The following is an 11041-nucleotide window of genomic DNA, read 5'->3' on the forward strand; positions in this document are numbered from 1 at the left end:
AATAATATTTACTGCTTGATACCACTAGAGGGCGTACTGGTACTGCTGGGAAATCAGGGACCTGGGATGGAGAAAAGTTGTTAAGAGGATGGCTTCCAGAGAAGGCAGGAGATATAAAAGGCAGGAAGGTAGAGAAATGCTGGCCTCCAAGGACTGCTTCTGTGGCTTCATTCCTTGGGGAGCAGTGCGGGGACTCTCCCTGCTACATCCTCATCTAAGGCCCTGGTTGTAGGCTGGGAATCCCTTGATAGAATATCTCTTTTGCAAAATGCCCACCGGCCCCAGGGCCCTTCTTACAGTGACTCCAGGAGGCTGCCCTCCTTACCTCAAAGCCCAGTTGCTTCTGCCCATAGTTTAACTGCCCAGGGGGCCCTGCCTGGGCTTCCCAACCCCCTTTGCTCTCCAGTTGAATTCATTCTATTATATGCTAGGCACTTTATAGACTAATATCTATAACTCTGTAGGAGAAAGATTATCTTTATTTTATAGGAAAGAAAACAGAGGCCCTGGAGAGTCAAGGCCACATGTGTGCTAGAGGATAAATTCAGACCCAAGAGACCCCTCTCTAATGTACACCCTTTACAGCTATTCCTCATCTCACTTTTCAAGCCTAAAACCTCAATGTCTTCTAAGGAAACAACTAGGAATCTGAAAAAATTAAGGGGTTCAGAGATAGCCTGTCATGCTGGAGATAAATAGGAGAAAAGAGTTTGAACCATAGTTTGGCCACTTCATGTAACCTGATCAACATTGCTTACTGTTTCTTAGTGTGACTGGGTGCAGAATGGGGATAATTTAGATACTCTGAGTCTCAACCCCTTGTCCAAGAATCATCAATAATCAGGAGAATTGAGAAGGTACATGACAAGATGCATATGAAAATGGTGTGTAACAATACAAATAGAAATCCTTAGTTCCCGTTATCAATGGTAGAAGTAGGCTAGACAACACATCCTAGACCAGTGGTCGGCAAACTAGTCAACAGAGCCAAATATCAACGGAACAATGATTGAAATTTCTTTTGAGAGCCAAATTTTTTAAACTTAAACTATATAGGTAGGTACATTGTAATTAACTTAATTAGGGTACTCCTAAGGCTTAGGAAGAGCCACACTCAAGGGGCCAAAGAGCCGCATTTGACTCGCGAGCCGCAGTTTGCCGACCACGGTCCTAGACCATCAACCGTGCTCCTCAGAAAAAAAACCCGTTTGTTATTATTTCCCCAAAGGGAATAGGCTAAGAAGAAAATGATAATGGGCAGCATGGCAGAAGAGGAGGAGGAGGAAAAGGAGGAGGAGGAGGAAGAATTTAAAAGGTGGTCCTCCTATTGTGGGAGGTAGGCAGGCTCCCTCAGAGCAGCTACAGCTCCACACACAGTCAGAGACAGTGTCCAGGGCTCTTTGCCAAGAGGAGGAATTAGGCAGAATAAACATTACATCATAATTACACTAAACTTTCAACTGGGAAAATGAAAAGAAAAACCTCTTCCTCTAATTAAATAAAGTTACCTAATAATATATAACTTCTCTTACCGTCAGAGCCAATGTTGACGCAGTTAAAACTAGCCCTTGTAAAAATAAAGAATGAAAAAAAAATAAAACTAGCCCTTATATAAAAATCAGATACGATAAACAACATTTTAATGAAGATGCTGGCATTTCAAACCTCGGACCCCCAGGCTCTGAAAGCTTTCTCCAGTCTTAGGGCATTCATGGCATATGTGCCAAAATTGTCAATTCCCTCCTCCTGGCCTGCATTCATGATGGCGTTATACAGTGCCACAGAATCTTCTCGTCTGTGATACAGCTCCCAGCCCAGCTCACCTAAAAGAAACCCACAAGTGCCACATCAGAGTAAGAACAATGGTCACAAGGAATAGTATGCATTAGCGAAAACACATAAATAAATGGAGAGATGCCATTTATGCAACACAGACATTGCTGAGTTTTAAAAGAACAGTTCATAAGGAAAAAATGCAACAAAAACCTACTGCAAAGTTCATGCCCAATCCTGTCTCTCACACAGAGGGCGGTATCTAGGACACCTCTTCACATGACGTAGAAAGACTGTAGCGCAGGAGGAGTTCATCTTGACCCCTGACTGGTTTCATGATGTTGAGTAATTAGCATGGCATAGTTTATCTAGATAAGGGGTTCAAGGTTTAGGAAACTCTACTCCCAACTCCTTGCCCCAAAATCACAAGGCTTAAAAAAATAGGCAGTTGACACTTATTCAAATGGTCTTCATTGTGGGACACAGTCTCTAATTCCTCCTACTCCCCCTTTCTTCCCCACCTGGTCATTCCTCTCACCATTAGAGCTATAGGCAAAAACCAAAGGAAATGAAACCCAACCCAGTCTGCTTATTTTTTATTCTGCTCGTGCTTTACTCTGTCCCCACTTTGCCAAGGTTAGGTGGAGAGGGTGGGGAAAAGGTACACAGATGCCAGGGAAGGGCTACAGCCTTTGTACTGTGTGTTCTCCTTGTTCCCCAATGTTGAGGGCTGGTGGTGATGTGTCTTTCCAGGACACCACCAAAGCGAGAGCAACATGTACTTGAACAAATGACTGGCACCAAGTACTCCTTCTGTGAAAAGACAAGGAGGTCTAGAGGAAGATAGAAGTGAGCCCAGAGCACCAATGGGGAGGTGAAGAAAATTCATTCAACTCTTGTTCTGAATACCTACTATGTACAAGGTTAGGTACTATATGAAGACTTCCTCAATACACTTAGAGCCTAGAAAGGAAGATGGAAAACAGGAATGCTGCAAGAGAGGTGCCTGATACATTCAAGATGGTCTCTATGGGAGACAACCTTGAATGTTCCCAGATAGAGTCCACGGGCCTAAATATTCTGTCAGCCCTTCCAACTATTCCAGAAGCCATCATCTTCCCATTCTTTTATCTACCCTTATAATTGGAAATTTGTGGAATGATCTCTCAGGTTAAAGGTGCAGAGAGAGAATTGTCATAAAAGTTGGGCAGGAGAACACTTTCTCCAAAATTATACGAGAGAGAGAGAGAGAGAGAGAGAGAGAGAGAGAGAGAGAGCATTTCTGGGAGCTTCTTTTAAATTTTACTCTAAATTATTTTCTGATTCTTACCAGTATAAGATATCCTAATAGCAGTGACAGGAATGTTGGAAACTTTTAAAGACTTGGTTTGAAGAAACTTGAAGACATCATCACTAAGATCTTCAGAGGTCAGTTTCTGAAGGACCTTTCTTGCATGTGGCCCTGCAACTCCAAGGACTCCAAGCTCATCAGTTACGTTTTTAATTTCAACATTATATCCACCTTTGACTGCCTCTTCTTCAATCCATCTGCATTTGAGTCATAAACATTGTGTTAAATCTTGCTTGAATAATGCATGTTGGTAACATATTATTTCTCTGAAGACATACTTGGTGTCTAGAATTACCAGAAAGTCCCCAGGGCGTCGTTTCATATAATCACCTAATTTTTAAAGTTGAGGAAACTGGATCCCAGACATGTTAAGTGATTCTCTGTAAACCACCTGCTTATATAAACTGGGGGTAATTTTTCACAGTGCAGAAGGATCCTTCAATTGAAATGAGCTCTGGCACACAATTAAATAGTGACAGCCCTATTGTATTTAAACTAATGACTCAATCTTCAAAAATTAATTAAACCCAAATTTTCTCTGATACCTGTACACAGGAGGCACATTCACGCTGCCAAAAGTTAATAATGGGCCTGCCATCAGACGCAGAATTACTCTGACAATCACAAGGAAAATATAAAAACTCTAAAGACTAGTTTCCATTTCTGTCCTGATGAGTTATTGGAACCCGGTTATAGAGCTTGTTTATGATTTATTGAGCAGTCCCTCGAACTACACAGGCCTATTGTAAGAGGATCACCTGGACTTACACAAAGCTAAGCTACTACCAAAATGGCTCCCAATACATCCTGGATTGGAGGATCTAATTTGCATCATTTTTAAACTAGAGTGAGAATCTGTCAGCGTCAAGATTTCTCCTGCCCAACTTTTATACCTATTCATCGCTAGTCTGGCATTTAGTAAACAATAATATTCCAAATTCTAAAGATTCTTGTGAAGGATCAACCTGACGGTCAACAATTTAGATCCAACAGGGGACCAGAGAGCATAAAGCATGAAAAAGGGAGAAGATACCCCAGGGAGGCAGCTTACTAAATGTGGGCATCAGAATAGAAAGGCCTGGCTTCTGCAAGTTACTTTAATACAAACTTCAGTTTCCTCATCTGAAAATGGGAATAGTGTATACCATACAAACATATTAAGAGAGGTAATTAATACAATATGTAAAAAGAGTTCTGACACAATGATGATGCCCATAAATAGGAGTTGATATTATTAGAACCAGTAGAGGAATTCCCTTTTGGAAGGGGGTGGAGACAGGGTCCCTCACTTTTCAATAATTTCCATATAGACATGAAGTTTATTCGAATCAACAAGGTTTAAGAATTAAAGTTGTACTTTCAACTACTGGTGAAAGAAAAACTCATCTTAAGACAGAGTCAATGTTTAATCCATATACAATTGTCTTACTAGGTGCACACTTACCTAAGATCATGAAGTTCTGATCCAGAACCAGTTATTAATAAAAACTCCCCAGGAGACTGGTGAGAAACAGTCAGCTCAGCATACACTCGACCTTTTGGTGTTAACATGTGACTTATGTTTGTAAAACCCACCTGCACAAAAGAATTGAAAATTATCTCAGGATGAAACAAAAATCTTATGTATCTCTTTTAAACCAACATGGAAATAAAAATGTGGGTGTCAACAATGAAAAACATCTGAATCTTATCATTTATATCACTTGTTTGAATTACTTACAAACCTAAGTCCAAGATTAATTTTGAAGTTCTCAGTTTAAATTACAATTATTTGTCATAAAAATTATACTTCAGTCAAAGTTGTAGTTCCTATTGACAGAATTAAGCAAAGTTCATAAGATCCTTGGATGACAACTCATTCAATAAAAATGTAAATTAAGAAATTAGCTAGAATATTCTTGATCAGTTGAAGGGTTCTAGTGTTCACACCAAAATCATTAAGTGGACTAAAATAACATATTGGGGGTTTCTATTTTTTTGTTTTAAATGAGAGGACAGAGTTAAACAGGCCACAATCTTGAACCTTGTACCATTATAAGGTTATTTACCTTTGGAATGACATTTGCAAAGAGATGGTCCAACAATCTAGTAGAATCTTGGCCTTTGATGTTAAACTTGCCAAATGGTGACAGGTCAATCACCCCTACTCTTTGCATAACTTGTTTATACTCAGAGCCCACCGGCTCAAACCAGTTTGTGCGGCGAAAACTTGGCCTGAAACACAGTTTGTCATAAAACAACTGTCATTCATTTTCAGAAAATTACAGAACAAGGATATTTTAATTAACCCTATTTACGTAGTAAATTCTATTTGGAAAAAAAAATGCAACCTAAAATTCTACTCTGCAAATCATACGTCTATGTTGGAATCTGATTTTTTAAAGTTACTTATATGTCTTTTTTAACCCATTTCATAGTGAATAAATTATCTATTAACTAGAAAATAAGATAGGACATGTGGGCTTTCAAATCTGGAAGAGAGCTTAGAAGTCAACCAGTCCCGTGGTCACCTAACGAGCATTTTAAAAATGCTAACCTTTTGCCGAAACCGGTTTGGCTCAGTGGATAGAGCATCGGCCTGCGGACTGAAAGGTCCCAGGTTCGATTCCGGTCAAGAGCATGTACCTGGGTTGCGGGCACATCCCTAGTAGGAGATGTGCAGGAGGCAGCTGATCGATGTCTCTCTCTCATGGATGTTTCTAACTATCTATCTCTCTCCCTTCCTCTCTGTAAAAAATCAATAAAATATATTAAAAAATTCTTTAAAAATGCTAACCTTTTGGACCTAATTCAGAATATATGGGGGTGGAGCTGTCTTGTCCAGCACTCCTGAAATATTAATGCAAATAAAATCATTGCACTTATTAAAACACAGCTTCTAATGCAGCAGGTCTGGGTGGGGCCCGTATTCTGCATTCACAGGCTCCACACCGGGACTAGGCAAGGATCTGATCCAACATCTTCATTTTTTAGAGAAAAGACACAATGTGAATTCCAAGGCTTTGCATTATTTACTGACAGAGCTGGCCCTGGAACAAAGGTCTCCGATTCATTATGCAGGGTCCCTTCTACGTGATGAAGTGGACTCCTAATGTGGTATTTGAACTTCAGAGCAGGATGCTAAGTCTGCAAAATGAGTTTTCAGGAGTTTAATTATTAAACTAGTAGAAGAAACAAGCCAGATCCAAACAGCACAAGGTTAAGAATAGATCTGGTATTTATCTGAGTCATTTAGGGAAAACCAAACCAATATTTTGCCCTCAGATCATCTAGACTGGCTGCCCGGGGAGCCCAAATCAAGTAATCAACAACTGGCCCTCTACTATATTTTGCACCATTTAGGTCTGGTGTTAAAGTGGACATCAAAACCGTTTTTAAATAAGCAATAAAAAAAGGTAACTTAATTCCTAGATTTGCTATTTGTCTTCTCTTGGGTTATGAATTCTCATGAGAAAAAAATATGCAATCACTATAAATCCCAAGTACAATGATGACATGTAATCCAAGTCAAACAAAGGCAACCACTCTAGAGGAGTTCAGAGAATTGTTTTAGTGACAGCCTTTATGTTTTAGCTTAACCTCAAATGCTACCTAAATGATCCTTTCCCCTCCTTTATCAACAGTGCATACAATTTGCATGACTTGATATACACACACTGAGAGGCAGTTGCTTTGAGCTATTCCCTGATAACTAGAAGACCCATATTTCCATACTATTTCCATACTATGTGATTCAACCAGGCCTCCTAAGCTGGGACAAACCTTTAGGAGCCAACCCAAGGCATGTGAGGATTTGGAGGGGGTGAGAAGGTTCCTCTGAGCTCCTGGGAAATGCCAAGCCGAGGCTTCACCGGGGCTGGTGTAGGGCTCGTGGGGCCAGATGGGTCCTAGATGTGGGCCAGTGTCATGTGGGATAGACTAATGGCTCCACTGCCAGAAAGTAAATGTTGTAGGAATGAGATGGAGCGGTAGGGTGGGAGGGGAATCGGCACTGATGTCCCTCCATCCCACCTCTGAAATTGCATTCTGCAGTCAGAGCCCCAGGCAGGTCAAGTCATTTACCTACCTGTACCCAGTGTCCTGGCCCAGTTTGTAGAACCAGTGTGGCTGTTCCCAGCCCGCATGGAATCCCATGGAACATTTAGACTCCAGGGTTTTATAAAGCCCACTCACTCGCTGAGTCGGCCTCCCAGCAAACCGTTCTTCTTTAGGGTACCCAACTGAAAAAGGAAACCCAGGACGGTAACAACATATAACCAAAGCTAGCAAACGCTTTGAAGGGATTGACAAAATGGAGAGCAGTATTTAAAATACAGAAGCATATACCTGTATTAAATTGATGTAAAATAAAACCATCAATGCTGTCATTTTTATATTGATCATCCAAGGGGAAAGACAAAATGAATTTAAAACTGAAAATCACTGATGCACTCTGCACATGAAATATATACATTAATACAGATTTCCTGTTGCATCTTAGAGGCACAAGGCTTTTCAGACTCCCTAACCACTCCCACCAAACTGCACAGAACAAAAAGCATCTAGAGTCAGAGGTGCTGCAAGTCCATTTTGCACACACTCTGTAGACACAGTAAATTTGCACTTTACCAATATTGTTGAATCCATACGACTCTCTTGCTTTGGCCTCCGTGTACTGAGTGGTTGTCCATTTGCCATATCGATTGGGATCCAATTCTATTAGGTCAAAAGGAGGCTCTCCATGCAGGATCCAGTCACTGAGATATTTCCCTACCCCGCCGGCGTGGATTATGCCATATCTTTCAAAAATAGAGATACATATGCTGTTACTGACACGTGTTATTTTCAAACAACAAAACATGTCCAAATATTTTATAGGGCCTTAAAATTGGGGTGTTCTGTGCTATTCATAATCTTTATGCTATATTTTTTCCTCAAAAAGAAAACATATTTAGGCATCTAAATTAAATGCACCTGACTTTGTAGCTAGTTTGTTTCTAGTTTCAAGAGATGCATACATACAAAGCAGCCTACAACTCTTAGCTAGTAAGGATGCTCACTTTAGGAAAATGGGGTGAAGGAAGCAACAGGCAGATGTAGTTGATACCTGATCAGCCCTCTTGAGCTGATTTTCCTGATTGGAAATTTGCAGACACATGTACACTGTGGAGTGGGATGCTCATCTCTTCTTGGACCAATTTAGTTCTGTGCCAGGATCTTGGGCCATTATCTTGGAAGCATTCAGACAAGAGGCACTCACCCTGGGACTTGTGGGGAGGAGGCAGAAAGGAACACTGGCTCCTGTATTTTGTAACTAATGGGTCACTTAGTGTAGAAGATGGGCTTGTTTTTTATTTCCATATGAAGATGCTTTAAAACCAAGAACATGATTGTGGCAAATAATGTGATATAGATGGAGGGATCATAATTTAATGTTGGCTGTGTGCTGTTCCACCCACTCACTCTCGTCTAGTGAAGGACTTAACCATGGGTTCATCTGTGGTTTAAGAGAGGCGTCTGGGGAACTGGCTGAGCAGGGGCTCATGGAGAGATGACCATGAAAAGGAGCTTCATGAGCAGACCTCTAAATGCAAGAAATTACAGGACTCAAACCACAGCACCTTAACAGCCAGGTTCTAAGTGCTTGGGAGGAGCTTAGCAAAGATTGGAAATGTCAACTAACTTTTACCAGGTTTGCTATTTGATAAAAGCAAGTGCCTAAATGTGTTAGAAGGCCATTTCTCCAGCAGAATAAAAACTTAGCAATGGGTAGTTCTATTGATAGCTTAAAGAAGAAAGGCAGGCCATCCAAATTATCCACAAACAACCTCACTAAGCTTTAAGAAAGCAAGAAAAATGATTAAATATGTGCTTAAAATAATTATGAAAGACATGCTTAAAATGTTTATTCACTTACCCAGGCCCAATGTATGAAATACAACAGTTGCCATCTTTGAGAGCTAGAGGTACTGTATACAAGACTTGAAACTGCACAAACTTTTACTGACATTTATTGAAAGTGCTTACTATTTTCTAGGCATTGTTTCCATCTAACATGTACCAACTGATTAATTCTTCAGCAACTCTATTTTGCCAGTGAGAAAACCAATTCACACATAGGTGTTAAATAAGGTCACACAACAATAAAGGGCAGATTCAGTATAAAAAGTCAGTCATCTGACCCCGGTGTATACTCCCTCTTATTGGACTTGACTTTGATGGTTCTATATCTTTTTTTTCAGCCAAGACACACGTGACAGAATTCATATCCCTGGCAGCATCCTTGAGCATAGCCAGGCTTATACTTTGGTTTCCTCTGGTCTCATTGCTACACCATCATATTCTTTCCCTCTCAACAATGCCCATGAGCAAACAAGTAGGGCAGGGTGCAAGTGTTAGGGGATAATCCTGAATCAAATCTAATTTCTTTTAAAAAAGTAAATCTTTTAATAATGTCCACTCTCTAACCATCACCAATTTATATGTAAAATGCCACATAACTAAGTGTTATGAAACGTCTATTGAGAACCCCTGTTTTAGTAGCTAAAAGCATAGAATAAAGAGATCTGGGTATAATTTTTGTTCTGCCACTACTAGCTGCAGGACCTTGGGCAAGTTGTGTAACCACCGTGAGCTTTAATCTTCTCATTTTCTTTATGAGCTCATTTTCTTTATAGTGTTGATAAAGAATGAATTGACGTGACATTTAAAAGCACATAGTAGGCAAGCAATACATAGTGGCTGTTGTAACAACAGAGGATGCCCAGTTGATAAAATTTTCATAAGGAAATAATGTATGAAGTGGAAGGGAACATGATGAGGAGAGGTTCTTTTTTCATCTCTAGCATTAATCTGCGGAACCTGCTTCTTCTCAAAGGCCCAGCTGCTAGGTTTTTGAGTGTCTGTGTCTGTTAAACTGTCAGATGTTACATCTTTAAAGCATTCTCCCCTCTTTAAGTCTGCTGTTTATAATCAGTTCTAAGCCAAGAAAACAAGATTCAACTCAATATAATTAATTAACCTTTTTTTTGGGGGGGGGGCACTGTGTTAGTCACCAAGAAGCAGAAAAACTTACTAGATTGTGATGAAACAAAAGTAAAACACCTTTGTCTGAGGGTAATCTGTAAGGTAAATGATCACTGGCAGATATGTAGACAGTTGACAAATGCCTGTCCTATGTTCTAGTTGCACTAGAATAACAAACAACATAAAAATAAAGATTACTGGACCCCACTCCAGACTACTGAATCAGAATCTATATGAGTGGTCTCCAGGAATCTGTTTGCTTGTTAGTTTTCCAGTTCAACACATCTTTGTTAATAAATTAATTAAAAACAAGAAAAATTACACATTCTGATTGTAATTTTAATACACAATTAAAATCTTAGTGCTTCAGTGGACACTATCAAGAAAGTGAAAGAACCTACAGAATGGGATTTTGCAAATCATGTATCTGATGAGGGTCTTATATCTAGAAAATATAAAGAACCCTACAATTTAATGATAAAAAGACAAAGAAATACAACTTTTTAAAATGGACAAAAGATACAAATAGACATTTCTCCAAAGAAGATATGTAAGTGACGTACCAGAGACACACTTCCACATGCACATGCCTATAAGATTCCATAGGTGACTACCTGAGCCCTCAGTGACATTACACCTTCCAGGCCCATATCTCCATCTGGTTTTCTCCCTCCGGATGTCCCAGAGACCTAAACTTAACACTTTAAACCCAACCTATAAAAAAATGACACTCATTTTTCTGGTTTTCTCTCCCCATGGTCCTCAGCATCTAACCAGGGGTCAAGTTAGAAAGGTTGCCATTATTTGCTATTTTTATCTCTCCGTCAAACCTAATGCAATTAATCACCAAATCTAAATAATTGTACCTCCTGTCTCTCAGTCCTCACTCCTGCTTCCTTATTTCAAACCCCA

At 39.9% G+C, this 11041-nt stretch overlaps 1 protein-coding gene across 1 annotated transcript in view; it reads right to left on the bottom strand.

Annotated features, from left to right (window-relative positions):
- The window catches only part of DMGDH (dimethylglycine dehydrogenase), a 54659-nt gene that overhangs the window by 23665 nt on the left and 19953 nt on the right, over positions 1-11041 (bottom strand). The window contains exons 9-16 of the mRNA XM_015571575.1: positions 10179-10224; positions 9838-9932; positions 7733-7902; positions 7191-7344; positions 5173-5338; positions 4569-4699; positions 3104-3321; positions 1666-1823 (exon numbers count right to left, since the gene is read on the bottom strand). Coding sequence (XP_015427061.1) covers positions 1666-1823; positions 3104-3321; positions 4569-4699; positions 5173-5338; positions 7191-7344; positions 7733-7902; positions 9838-9932; positions 10179-10224 — 1138 coding nt within the window. The remainder of the gene's footprint in view (positions 1-1665; positions 1824-3103; positions 3322-4568; positions 4700-5172; positions 5339-7190; positions 7345-7732; positions 7903-9837; positions 9933-10178; positions 10225-11041) is intronic.

This window comes from Myotis davidii, unplaced genomic scaffold (assembly GCF_000327345.1).
Source record: "Myotis davidii unplaced genomic scaffold, ASM32734v1 scaffold44, whole genome shotgun sequence".
Taxonomy (NCBI): Eukaryota; Metazoa; Chordata; class Mammalia; order Chiroptera; family Vespertilionidae; genus Myotis; species Myotis davidii.